General features: G+C 43.5%; 1 protein-coding gene across 14 annotated transcripts in view; it reads right to left on the bottom strand.

Moving 5' to 3' along the window:
- The window catches only part of LOC108901150 (transcription factor 4), a 228,928-nt gene that overhangs the window by 56,641 nt on the left and 157,473 nt on the right, over positions 1-14,814 (bottom strand). For 2 of the 14 annotated variants that reach the window (XM_018702567.2, XM_051072766.1), the window contains exon 1: positions 9,026-9,244. The exons of the other annotated variants lie outside the window; for them this stretch is intronic. In XM_018702567.2, the coding sequence (XP_018558083.1) occupies positions 9,026-9,094 (69 nt within the window). In that variant the 5' untranslated portion in view covers positions 9,095-9,244. Of the gene's footprint in view, positions 1-9,025; positions 9,245-14,814 lie in introns of those variants that run through there. 14 annotated transcript variants of the gene reach the window in all.

Raw genomic sequence — 14,814 nt, 5'->3', positions numbered from 1 at the left:
CAGAGCATCTATCATCATGGTTATTGATAGAGAGATGTGTGTGTGTTGGCTGGAGACGTATCTGAGGACAAACAGCAGCATGAAAATCAAATTTAAATCAACGGGGAGAGAGAACAGACAACGTCATGTCGACCAGATGTTTGATCGCATGTCCAACCTTTTCCTTAGATAGATATACAGATAGATAGATAGATAGATGCCGCTATTAGCGTCATTATTAAAATGCACATCTAAAAAGCTCAGTCTTTTTGTTCAGAAGATGCAGAGCCGAGCGTTAACATAGTGACAGCAGGGGTTGGAGCTCCAAACTGTTTCTCAGGCTCTGTTATTATGTGTGTGTTTGTGTGTGTTTGTCGGTGACCTATTTGCATGCAGCCTGGCAGCACCAGCACAGGACAAAATGGGCATCAAACCAACGGTCCTCTCAGCGTGGCACACCGACGATCAGTGTCTGTGTGTGTGGCCTGTTTCTCACACACACACACACACACACACACACTGAACCACTTTGACTCCAACATGAAACAAAACGCATTCTTCAAAAATAAAATTAGATCATGTTGCTTTTTGGTGTCAGTCGTAATTTAACACAGGGAGAGGTGGTAACACTGCAGGAGCAGGAACACAACGTCCTGAACAAGTTAGATTTCATAAATTATATGATAGAATCCAAGGAAATTAGTGGATGATTTGTGGACACACAGGAAGGGCAGTTTTAGGATTGAAGATATTTACTTGCTCTCTGATGTTAAGCTCCATAAAAGTTACAAGTTTAGAATAAACAACAAGATAAAACAGGCAGAGTAACACAAATCCCTTTATAGCACAGTAGTAGATTTATGTTAGAATAAAAATGAGGGTGGTTTGATTTGCAATTGTGCGGCAAAAAATTTAAACAGACAAGTTTTAGCTGAAAATACAAACTGTAAATTCAGATAAAAGACAGTTTACAGCCTCATGTTTGTAAAAGTGAACTAATTTTATGATTAAGGAGCTGATACCTGGAGGAGGTTTGTGATGAATAGTGTCAACTGTTAAATATTAAAGACGTCAACACTGACAGCTCATAATGCTGCTTTCAAGTACGACTCCTGAAGTCACATTTTCAACAAGAAAAGACAAAAAAAGATTGTCAGTAGATAAGTGACAATAAAAATGGACTTTGCCTTTTTCTGTTTTCACAAATTATTCTCTGTTTCCTGCTTTTCAGCATCAGATTTGGAGTTAAAAAAGGTTGGCAGAAAACTACAGTAATAAATTAAAAACTTAATTTTAACTTCACTGTGTTTTGATGTTTTTGTTAAATCTCTGTAACTGTGTCAGAAAAATTACATTTCCACTCATAAAATCATGGATGCAACATCAGTGAGTTTCAAGTGGAAGCTGCACCTGAAGGCACCACACAAGATGGAGAGCGAACCTGCAGGCCTCCAGCACCACAAACAAACAAAACCACTGATTTCTGTGTCGCTGCCACTGGAGCTAAACTGCTAACGGAGCAGCTACGTGTTAGCGGTTTGAGCTAACTGCCATTCAGCTGCACTGTGCCGCATTGTGTCACAGTTTTGTTGTCTTGTTGTTTAAAGTGTGACAGCTGTCCAGTGTTTATCAGCAAGTCCATGCAGCCTCCCTAACAGCTCACCACAGCATGACTGACCCACTAAAACACACACACACACACACCCTTAACAAAATGACAACCGCCCTATTTTCCACTTTGATAATGAAGACTGGGTGGGTTTTATGTTATGTGTGTGCAGAGGGGCTCTATACTGCAAATAAGTGTGTCCGCCCTGGTTTAGAGTGGTGTGTTATATGCACACACACACACACACACACACACACACACACACACAACACAGCTTTTCTTTATTCTCTCGCCAAAAATGTTAACTTCCTTAAGCTTGCCTTTCTGCTGTGAAGCCTGTGCTTAGAACATATGAGAATAGGCTTTAGTGCACACACACACACACACACACACACACACACACACACACACACACACATGGAAGAAGAAAATCCAGCATTGAAAATCACCAGTGTTCCCAGCGAACAGTAACAGGAGTGAAGGTCTGAGCGGCGGCGAACTCCTGATCACAGATGAACGACGTACACAGCAGGAAGAGAAATAAGAGCTGAGGTGATAAATGTGGCACAGACAGTGTTTAACAACAGGGCAGGACATAAATACCCCAGCTGGGGGGAGAGGAGATTGTTATGTTTTAGAAAATTTAAGCAGAGTGAGTAAAACTGAAGTCACGTCGCTAAAACTGGATCTGATCTTTTTTTTAATGCCCCTCACTTCAGTCTAAAAGATTTTTTTTCCCTGGGTTTTTCCTCTCAGGCTACACCACATTAATTTGATGAAAGTCTGATGAGAGGAACACCTGCAGCAACTACTGAGGGCTGCAAAAAGTCAACTTTGCACACAAGAATTCACATGTCCTCCTGCTGCAGCATATTCAGGACGTTTATTCGCTGTAATCAGGAACAAAACTCTGCGACACAGCTGCTGAACTGATCCAGAATTAGTCTAAAACCCAAAGGTTAAACTCCTTCTTCACCTCAGCCTTGAACGCATCGCAACAACCCGAAGCTCTCTCGTCGTTTCCTACAGAGAAACAAGCCAATAAATCTCGCTGATGCTAGCGTTAGCTTTACTAGCTTCATGTAGCGAGCATTTAGTCTCTACGCCTGTCAGATGGATTGAAAGAGATGTACGGCCAAATCAGCCACAGTCATGGCCGCCTAGAAATCCAACATGGCTGCCAGAGGGTTTGTTCTGTGCAGAGAAAAGGCCTCTACACCCTGATGGTCAGTGTGGAGCAGTCAGCCGACCACACACACCTCCCATCACCCCAGTCTGTCTGCCAGCTGACCTCCACCTTCACAGGTTTGATCAGGAATCAAACCTGCAACCTAAGCGGCTGAGAGCCTCCGTTTCCCCCCTCAGGCTCGCGGACAGGTCAGCGTGGAAATTCCCAGCTATCCAAAGAATGCCGAGCCATTCCTCTCCGCTATCTGCTGCACACACACACACACACACGCACAGATGACTCACTGTTCGACTATGTGTGTGTGCGCACATCATTTTGGCAGCCGAGACCTTCCACATGAAGGTCAAGGATTTATAAAGACGGAGAGAGAAAAACTGACCAGAGCCTCTGTTACGCAACCTGCATATTATCAACGAAAGGCAGACGATTGAATGTTTATTTTCACTGTTTTGGACGATTTCCATGTGTTCATCAGCAAAGGTCTGGGTTATAAAAGCTCACAAAGACCAAATATTAAAACATTTAACTGATTTTTGGAGAAAGGAAGCAGGAACAGGGTTAAAAACGAGGCTTTACTGTGAATATAAACACATGCATCAGTGGATCAATCAGTGCAGAGAAGAATTAAAAATAAAGGGAACACCAAAAAAATCCTCTCCTGAATCTTCTGCTGCAAACTGAAAAATAAAATCTTGCAGTTTTGATGTTTATAAAATGAATTGAATGAACCTGTAAAAGCACCACTTCCTCAACAAGCTGCACTCTCAGCTCACTCCTCTCTCCTTCAGCTAAAAATAAAACACCACAAAACAAATAAAAAGAAAATAAAATGGACCTGATGCTGCATGTGTTTCCCCCTCCTCTCCCTTCCCTTTTTATTTCCTCTGATAACCACGAACATCACGCATCATTTAAAGCTCACAGCCACACAGAGCGAAGCTGCATTAACCCCCCGACCCTAAAACCACACGTTAAAAACACACACAAAACAGGAAGCAAACAGTAAGTTTTTTTTTAAGAACTTGCAGGCAAACGAACCAGAACGAACCAAACAACGTTCACTGCTGGTAATGAACATAATCTCACACCTTTATGCAAGATTAACCAAGAAAACGTCTCATTATCACACGACACATCAGCTCCTCATCTGACGTTTATACATCAAACATGTGACAGCGATGACATCACTAATGACCCGCTAATTAGCCTTTCCCCCTTCGTTAGCGACCAAGAGCGGGAAGAACACAAGACGCCACGAAGGAGAGAAGAATATCACACGTCTGCAACACGATCCTGAGCAGGTAAAATAAATCAGGGAAACGTCTCAGCTCTTCATCTGCATTTCTGTTTCACAAAATGACAACAACTACGATAAATTCGTCTTATCATCAACATTTTTTTGTTATTTGTTTAATTAATTATTTAAAATAAATGGCTGCAATTATATTTTATATTTCTTACACAGGTTTGTAAGATTTTCTCAGAAAAAACCCAAAATATCAGAAGATAAAAAGAGATTTTAGCTCAATAATGACAAACTATCAACTGGGAATTATTAGTTTTGTGTTGTGTAAAAATAATGTTGTATAATACAGTTTAAATATTATTTAAAAAATAGAAAAACAGAAGCAGAAATGACACAACTTGATGATCAGAGGTGTGTTTGAATGCATCACACACCTCTGTGAGGATGACTACCTCGACTTACAGGTGGTCAGTGAACGCATCAGTACAGTTTTGTGGTATAAAATTGTACAAAAACACAGTTTGTTGTGTGAGGATGACAGTGTGTGTCTGTGTAGAGTGTAGTGTGTGTGTCAGTGTGTGTGTCAGCAGCATCAGTGTCAGATAATCTGATGCAGAAGGATTAAAGTTTAAGCCTGAACGGTGTGTGTCCAGCTTTAAATCAGCCGGACGACACACACACACACACACACAGAGACACACACACACACAGAGACACCCAAAGAGACCAGAGACAAACTGAATGACCTCTCTGACAGGGCAGCACTTTACACACACAGACACACACTCACATTTTGAAGCATAAATGTGTCATTGTCGAACACAAAGAAAAGTTGTGGAGATAAAACACTGATTTTTGTCCTCCAGCACAGGATGGAGGGTAACACACACACACACACACACACACACACACACACACACACACAAACACACACACACTGAGAGAAACTGACTGTTTAATAAACTACAAACACACAACGTCAGAAACTTGTGTGCTCACCATCTACAAAGATTTTTTTTTACACACATATTAACAAATTCAGACACACACACACACTCATACACACAAACACACACACACAACAAAGTTTATGCTTGTACAACAACAGCAGGGACACATGACCACACACACAAAAACACACAAACACACTCAATAAAATCATCTTTTTTTTTTTTTTGAGTTGTTCAAACAGAAAAACTCCAGCAGATGGAAACACAGGCCTGCACACACACACACACACACACACACACACACAATGCGTCTATTTATAAAGTTATAATTGCGTAACACGCTGTGCTCTAATTCCAGCCTACTGAGCACACAGGATGTCCACACACACACACACACACACACACACACATTTACTACTAAACCTGTGCTCCTCAAACTCAGAACGACACGAACACCATAAAGAAAAAATAACACACACACACACACACACACACACACACACACACACACTCTGCTTCCTTCTGTGGTTTGAGTCGTGTTGATTTTTAAATGTCGGAGCATCGTTACACAACACTGCAAATATTTAATAATGTCTGTCAATTAAATTAAATCCTCGTTATTTATTATGTGAAAATACTGAAACTGATTCTTTACACGTCGATTTAAAACATCCTCCTTAAATCATTTTACTTTTTCTTTAATGTTTTGCGGTCGGACTTTATTCTCATTTAAAAGACGTTAATTTATTTAGACTTAAATACGACAAATATTCCTGATCAGTTTTTACAAAGGCAGTTTGACCTTTGACCTCAGCTTGCCTGGTTCACACTGTCCAACAGCTAAAGGACTGAAACAGAAGATTAAAAGGAAAAACATAAATGTAATTAAATTCAGTGACTGAAGCTGAAAATCCACTAAAATAAACAGAAATATTTTCATTTTACATTCGTTTAAAAATACAGAATAAGAAATATAATTTTACATCCCCAAAAAAAAACATGACTCTATTTTTAAAATTCATTCTTGAAGTGTTTGGTTGTTTTTTTTTGACCCAGAGAAGCAGCTCACGCTAAATAAACTGCAGACAAACAGAATCGTTAGTTTAAAGTGTTTAAAGTGTGTGTTTCCTGTAGCTGCACACTGAGAGCGGACCGCAGGATTTTGGCAGGCGGCTTCAGGACTCTCCTAATTAAAACTTACTGAATATTCAAATGCAGCGTTAGCATAACAATAGCCGGCTGGCCGGGCCGGCTTTAAATGAGGCCTTTTGTTTTAGCCGAGCTTTCTGCTGCCTCATTAAGCCGCTGGAGCTTAAGTTAGCGAGCCGACAGCAGCTAACCGAAGCTCAGGCCTCGGCCCTCGCCCTCCTCCTCCTCCTCCTCCCTCTCTCTCCACCTCCACCCTCCCCCCACGAACCAAAGCCCCGATTCAGCCTCTGTTTGGTCTCGCCGGGGCTGAGGCTCGCTGCTGCTGCTGCTGCTGCAGATCTGTCCGAGCGTTTCTGTCTCCTCTCTAAAACCTCCACCACTCTGCCCCAGTTTCCACTCGCTCCACTCCTCCGCCTTTGCCTCTGTAACACACTCCCGACTTGGCCTGAATCTGCCTCCACACAACCGCAGCGCCACAGCCACCAAACAGCCACAAAAAAAAAAAAAACACAGGACAGGAGAAGACGAGGGACGCCGTTTTATCATCGTGATTCCCTCTTCCCGCCAGTGGAGGACGGGTGTAAACAAGCTGTGACACAGACAGACAGAGTGAGACAGGGGGGTTAAAGTGAAGATAGAAAGGAGCTTGGCACCGGATCAACACCGTCGGCACAATGTGCCATCCAGCAGCCGGAGCCACCAAACAAAGCGGCGGTGCCACGCCGAGCCCCCGCAGCATCGCCCGACTAAAGAACCCCGAGCTCCGAGCAAAAGCACGCCGGGATACAAAGAAGGCCCTGAGCTCGGCTACGGCAAGAGAGCGGATTCAAAAAATAAAAATAAAAATGCACAAGGGTCCAGGGCCAATGGCTGACAGCGCGGAGGAGCGTTTGGATGGACGGACAGTCGAAGGCCGGAGACCCGACAGGCGACGAGCAGACAGAGGACGACTGTTGGAGAAGGTCAGCGGCGGTTTGCAAACAACAGAGGCTCTGTTTAAAAACCATCTGAACACGTCACTGTTAGTTTTACCTTTAAAACTCTGATCTAAGGTTAAAGAAACGTCAAGAAAATTTTTAAAAAAGTGTGAATCTTCTGTGTTTAATGACAAAAATAAAACGTAAATATGGAGGATGTTTGAAAGAGCTGAGATGGAATCAGACGTCGTTTACAGATCGAGGTCATGGGTCAATAAAAACGACACAAAATACACAAATAAAAAATCTAATCCTGCGTTTTCTCTCCAAAATTAAACTAATTCAAAGTGTCCATGTTGTTTTTTAAACGTCTGATTGATGAATCATGTCAGAGGGCCTTTAACCTGCAACTTCACACCTCCTCCTCTTCTTCTTTTTATTAATTAAAACCCTGTTTAACTGGATTATTGTTCACATAATATAAAATATTGAAATGATTCTTTATTCGATGGTTTTTCCTGCTGTTCCTGTCATCCTCCTCCCTCCGTCCTCGCTGTCATCTCCTCTTTACTCCCCCCTTCTCTTCCCTTTCAGCTCCTCTACAGCGACTCAGAGTCAAAGGTGAGACAAAGAACACTTCACTGACAGGTGAATGTGTAGGAAATCCCAGCCCTTCCATCTTCATTTCCACCTGCGGCTCGCAGACATTCCTGCTTTTTTCTTTTATTCTCTTTTTTTTTTTTAAGTCGAGGAAAACCAGTGAAATTCATTCGCTCCTCGCTTCGCTTTTACACCCTGTTTCCTCACCCTCCTCACCCTCCTCACCCACCACAAGTCTCTCTAAATCACTTCCCCCTGTTAGTGGTATTTTACAGGTGGGGGTTAGTGGGAGACAGACAGACAGACAGACAGGTTCATAGGAGGTCAGACAGCTTCAGACTTTCTCAGACGTGTTTTTCTTTTTCTGTTTTATAATTTGTCTTTTTTAATCTTTTATTTTTTTAACCCGACATGTAAGAATTACACGACCTGTAACTTTCCCTCCATTTAGTAGAATTTATAGAGTTTTAAAGGCATAAAAAGAGGCTGAAAAATAAAAGAAATGATGAGAGAATTTCACTGATATTAAACTAAACTCTCTTATTTTCCAGCTTTGCTTTAAATCCACGTATTTCCTCGGTTAAAGGTAAAATTACTGAGCGTAAGAAGAAATCTGGAGCTAAATTATGAGACTAAAATTTACTGTTTTTGTAAGAGAGAAATGAGAAATATAAAAGGCCTAAAACCCCACGTGTGCCAGAGCGAGAAAAACATGAATCCAATTCAGCAGCAGGGTTTTTATTTCTGCTGCTTTCACGTCCGTTTAGAAAAATTAGAAACAAGCGATTTTGATTTTACAGCTGAGTGTGGAAGCAGCGGACACAGAGGTTTGATCTGGGAATATTTTTTTTCTAATAGCTGAGGTGTGGGTGTAGCGGAGACACACACACACACACACACACACATACACACACATATATACACGCGCGCGCGTTTGTAAACACACATTCATCATCACATTTCAGAGTCTGTCCAACGTATTTATCCAAACGCAACACACACACACTCTCTCCCTGACACACACACACTTTTATTCCCCTCGATAAACAACAGCCACCTTTTCCAAAAATAAACCCCGACACACACACACACACACACACACACACACACACAGAGCGAGTCACACTCCGTTCGCGCTTTGACGCGCGGCGGCGGCGGCGGCGAACCGACGCGCTGTTAAGTTGGTGCGTAAAAAGCGACACTCTTCACCTTCACACCTCCTCTCCCTCTCTCTCTCTCTCCTCTTTTCTTTCCCCCCTCTCTCCCTCTCTCTCTCTCTTCAGCACACACACACTCTCTCTCCCTCTCTCTCTCCTATGTCTCCGTCTGACTCCCAAACCGAACCGGAGGAAAAAGAAAGGAGGGATGGACGCGTGTGTCTCTTACCGCTTTGCCGTTGTAGTAGTACATCAGTGAGCTGCCTGTCATCCCAGGGATGGTGTACGCACAATACATCGTTCCTCTCCTCCGCAGAAAGACGGAAAACTCTATTTCTCCCTTCTTCTCTCCGCGTGCCTCTCTCTCTCTCTCTCTCTTGGTTTTTACGCTCCCCCCGCCCCTTCTCTTTATTTCTTCTTCTCTTTCTTCTTCTCGAACTTTTTTTTGTTTTCCTTCCTCCCTCTCTTCGCGGGGATTTGTTATGATCTCAAACTCTCGCCGCTCCGTTCGCGTGCTCCTGCCTGCGCGTTTTTTTTCCCCGCCGACAATTCCTTCAGTTGCATTTTCCCATATGGCCGAGCCGAGGCACGCGGAATATGCAAAGTAGGCAGAGAGAGAGAGAGAGCAGTGCCCCTCCCCTTCTCTCTCTCTCTCTCTCTCTCTCTCTCTCTCTCTCTCTCTCTCTCTGTGAAGCGCACGCACGGAAAATGTACGGAAAGAGAGAGAGAGAGAGGGAGGCTGGAACGTGGAGTGCGCGCGCGCTCACACACTCAAACACACGGTACAGATGCTCGCGGACACGCTCGCGGTCGCCGACACTCTTTCAACTTTCCACAGTAAATCTGGAAGCCATCCCTCCCCTCCTCGCGCGGAGCTGCAGTTCGCCGCGCGCCTTTGAACTGAGCCGAATATTCACTTTTTCCACCGCTGTCAGACCCCGGCGCGTGCGCACACGTGTGCGCGCGCACGCGCTCATACACCCCTCCTTCTCTTTGCTCCTCTTTCTCCTCCTCCTTTTTTCTCCCCTCTCATCTCTTCTTCTCAGCTCCTCCCTTGTTTCCTCCTCTCATCTCCTTCTTCATCTCCTCTCCTACTCTCCCTTCTTCCCTTGTTTCCTTCTCTCCTCCCTTGTTTTTCCCCCTTCTTTCTCGTTTCCTCCCTTCCTACTTACTCTCCTCATTTGTTCCCTCGTCTCCTCCCCTCTCATTTCCTCCTCTCCTCCCTTGTTTCACCTCCTTGTTGCTTCCTCCTCTTCTTTCCCGCTTCCTTCCCTTGTTTCCTTCTCTCCTCCCTTGTTTTTTCCTCTCCTCTCCTTCTTCCTTCCTTGTTTCTTTCCTCCTTTTCTTCCTTGTTTCCTCTCCTCTCAGTCTCAATTCAATTAAAACAGAATTTCATTTAAATATTGTGATGAGGTGATATTGTGTGGATTTACAGGTGATGCTGTAATGGTAGCACAGTTTGCTTTTTTACTAGACTACAGCTTATTTTTTAAATTGAAACAAACAAACAAACAAACAAATATTCTACCGACAGAATCTGACAAACAGATCTGCTGCATAAAATATTAAAGTCCCGTTCTGCTCTTTACACCCATTTCCTTTCCTTTTTTCTCTTATATAACTAATGCAACTTCTTCTTCTCTTTATTTTTCTCCTCCCTTCTTCTTCTGTGGTATTTTGTGTTGTATTCAAATCCCTGACGTGTTAAATGTGAAATTTAAAAAGTCAAATTAAACTCCTGAATTTAACTCCGCTAACTTTCCTTTATAACTCTGTAAAGTTGAGCTCATTTTCTTTAAAGGAGTTTAAAAACCTCACTTCCCTGAATAACAAAGTGCAGGTTGCCACGGCGACCAATCTACCTGCCACCACCTGACGGCGGAGCTATAACCGAACGTTATACACGAAATGTCTGATTGACTGGTAGGCTCAGTCAGAAACAGGGAGTTCATCATCAGTTACAATGAATTTTAATAGACAATGGTAAAATCAACTGAACCTGGCCAGTAGGAGGCGCCATAAACACCTCCAGTTTACTCATCTGAGTGACTGTCTGAGGAGATTTGCTTTGCTGTGGCCTTTTATCTCAACACATTGTGTTTGTGGAGCTGCTCGGCTGTTTATTTGCAACGCGAGAAGAGAAAATGAAAAGTAAACTTTAAAAACAGCTCAGATCCTCTGACACTTCAAGTTGGCTGTTACGATAAGCTTTAACATTTCTGGATCTGCCTGCAACAAGATGCACACAGAGAGGCGTATATATTACCCATGATCCTCTGCTTCTGGAGCACAGGACGTGCTGTCGTTGTGACAAACACACCAAACTCCATTTAAAATTCTTTACATTTTAAAAAAACTCACTGGATATCAGAGATAAACGCTGGTTTTCAATGACTTCTACGTCTTTTTAACTCGTCCACAGTTCGGCTTTACTCTTGCTCTCGCTGCGCCTACATTTCCCATAATGCAACTCAATTTAAAATCCTGCCTGGTGAACAAACACGTCTTTTAAAACTGCAGTTCAGAGTCCGATCTCTGAGCGCGTGCCGAGATAACCCTGATGACATTAACGTGTGTGCAACATGTGTAGAATTGGTGGAATGCTCCTTTAAAAAAAACGCACTGAAAGAAAGGGGGGAGGAGGAGAAGGGGGGAGGGAGGAGGGAGGAGGGGGAGAGAGCAGGCAGTTACCAAAACAGTCAGACAGACAGTGGTTCAGTCTTCCAAATTTCATATTAACATCGTCATCATTCATCCTATTCAAACAAATAATAGACTCCAAAACAAGCAAGCAGACCTCCCAAAACTCTCTCTCTGTCTCCCCCACTCTCTCCCCCTCTCTCTCTCCTCTTTCGGCTTTAATTTGATTAAAAAGCGAGCTGCAGGAAGGGGAGGGAGGGCTGATGCACATCTAATAAGTGGACCATCTGTCTGCAGCGCTGGCTGGCTCCCAGCATTGTACCCAGCCAGACTGCATGGGAAATGAAGGGAGAGATGGAGAGATGGAGGGAGGGGAGTGGAGGAGAGGGGAGGGGAGGGATGGAGGGAGGAAAAGGAGTGCAAGTTTGGGGGGAAAAAATATAGAACCCAAAAAGAGTGACCCGGTTGAGGCAGAAGAAGCAGAGACAGCATTTTTAATTTTGTCTGACGCTTGCTTGGTCAACAAACCTGCAGAGGAGACGAAGAAGAATGAAGAGAGGAGGAGGAGAGGAGGAGAGGGAGGAGAGGAGGAGAGGGAGGAAGGAGTCTTGAAAGGAGAGCATTAGAGGAGGAGGAGGAAAGGAAAAAAGTGAGGAGAAGAGAAGAAAAGAAGAGAGGAGAGATGAGTGAGGAGATGGAAGAGTGGAAGAAAAGGGGAGGAAAAAAGAAGGGAGAGGGGGAGATAAGAAAAGGAGGGAGGAAGGAGAGAAGAGGAGATGAGAAGGGAGGAGAAAAAGGTGGGGAGGAAATGAGAGGAGAGATGAGAAGAGGAAGAGTGGAAGAAAGTGGGTGAGGAAGGGAGAGGGGGAGAAAAGAGGAGAAAAGAAAAAGAGGGAGAGGAGAGGGAAAAGGAGGGAGAGCAGGAGGGATTGAGGGAAGGAAGAAGAGGAGAGGGAAGGGAGGAGAAAAAGGTGGGGAGGAAAGAAGAACAAGGAGATGAAGAAGGAAGAGTGTAAGAAGGGAGGCAACAAGAAAAGGAGGGAGGAAGGAGAGGGGAGGGAAAAGGGAGGGAGGAAAGGAAAGAAAGAAAGAGAGTCAGAGTGGAGGAGGGGGAGGAGGGAGGCGGGGGTGAGACAGCGAGGGAGGAGGAGAAGAAGAAGAAACTCACTCACGCTGACCTTTGACCTTAAGGTAGCGCAGTCTATTCACAGAGCTCAGCTTTACACCTCCTCGCGATTTAAGGTGGACCGGAGACATAAATAGGACAACAGCCACTGCTTTCACAAACCACCACCTTGAACCGCCTTAAATTATAAATACTATAAAGCACAGAGGTCAGAGGTCAAAGGTCCTCTTCCTCTTCCTCCCTCACCTCCTACTTCCTCTTTCATCTCCTTTATTCTACCTTCTCCTCTTCCTTCCTTCTTCCCCCCAAACCTCCCCCTGCTCCTCACCCTCAACACCCTCCTCCTCCTCTCCATCTCCTCCTTCCCATCACTTGTTTCCCCTTCCTTCTTTCCTTCCTTCCTTCCTTCTTCCACTAACCTCCTTTTCTTCCCCCTCCCTCCCTCCCTCCTCCCTCCTCCTCTCTGCGGGTGAGACGTCAGTTAATTCGTGGTTGAATTATAATCTCACATTTCATCCTGATTTCACACTGACAGGATTTTCCTTCACATTAAGACGCTCAGTTGTCAATCTCTCTCTCTCTCTGCTCCTCCTGTCTTTCTCGGTGTCTCTCGCCCTTTCTATACATCTCTCTTTTGGTTTCACAGTTCACTTTTTCCCCCGTTTTCTCAGCATCTTCTCTTTCTCCGTCTTTCCCTCCTTTTGTTCATTTTTTATCTCTTAATTTCTAATTCTTCTCTCCCTCATTTTACTCTTAATATTCTTCCTCTTTCTTTTCTTTTTTTCAGACACGGAGGAACACAAGTCATCACGATTAGACACTTTCATCAGCACCAACATAGTCCAGGTGACTGTTGCCTGTATCCATGGTAACTGTTGGGTTTCTGCCCAGAAGTTCGCATCGCCCTGGTTCCTTCGACAAAAAGCAAATGGGATTTTCCCACTGGGTTTCATAGTTTATTAAGTTTATGACACACATTTAGTTCATCAGATAATCTTCACAGATGAACACTGTTGTGTTGTTCGAAGCCTAAATCCAATCTCCAGAAGTAAAAAGCTAATGTTAAGCTAACAAATTTCACCACTAAGCTTCCAACTTGTCATTTCATTTATCTCTGAGCTCTTCTACAACCTGCAGCTTGTGTTAAAACCACAGACCTTATTTCAGACATTTAACCAAAAACTAATTCACTTTGGGACGAGGGAACTGTTAGCGCTAACATGCTAACTTACTTCCTGGTTTTAGTATCATTCCTGCACCACTCTATCCCTGTGACTCAAACTGCTAGTAGCCACTGAAAGCGACTTTTCCTGCTGCAGATTCACCCAGATATTATATTACAGGTGTAACTGGAGGCTCAGGTGTGGCCCACACCTGGCTCACTTACATTACATCACCCAAAGCATGATGGGAACCCTGACCCAGCAAGAAATCACAGACGAGTGACAAAATAAATGAGTGATTGTTAGCTGTATCAGAGCCAGAATGTCCCACCAACATGGTTCTTACTGTAAATCACACTCTCCTCTGCTCATTCATATACAGATACTTCTACTGTGTTTCTATTTTTAATAGAAATCTGTCACAGGGGATGTCCTAACAAGTAAACCACAGCATCTTCTAATGTTTCCTAATTCAGTAGAGAAGACGTGTCACGTGACTGCTGAGGCTACAGAGGTGTTGTAAAGAGTAATGTAACTAATTACTTCTCTTGAGTAGTTCTTAGAGTTATGTAATTACTTTTTATGAGCAATCAATAATAATCGATTACATTTTTGCCATTTTTGAATAGATAGATAGATGAGAGAGAGAATGAGAAAAGAAAGAAAAGGAGTACTTCCTTCTCTCTCTGGTGTAATCAAGATAAAAAACCTGACATGACCTCAATTCTGACGTAGAAAATCAGACGCTAATTTTCCTCCGAAATACAAACTGAGAGAGAGAGAGGGAGAGAGAGTTTGGAGAGGGTGTGTGTGAGCGTCTGAAGAAGGTGTGTGTTTGTCTGTGTGTGTTTGTGGGAAACGAACGAACGAACGAGCGCTGCTGCACGCTAATTATGTATGCATGATTTAATCTGCGACTCAATAATATGCAAATATATTCATATGTTAGTTTCTTAATTAAAAATGCAAAGCAGCCCTTATGGTGATTTTTCTGTGATTTTTCTTTTCAGCCTAACAAACGGAACATTTTGAGAAATTCAACAAATTGGGAGGGAAGCGCGACGGCGGGGGGCCGAACAGAAAAAAATA

This window comes from Lates calcarifer, linkage group LG9, assembly GCF_001640805.2.
Source record: "Lates calcarifer isolate ASB-BC8 linkage group LG9, TLL_Latcal_v3, whole genome shotgun sequence".
NCBI lineage: Eukaryota > Metazoa > Chordata > Actinopteri > Centropomidae > Lates > Lates calcarifer.
Note: the sequence above shows the minus strand (reverse complement) of the source record. Positions and strands in the feature narration are given on the sequence as shown.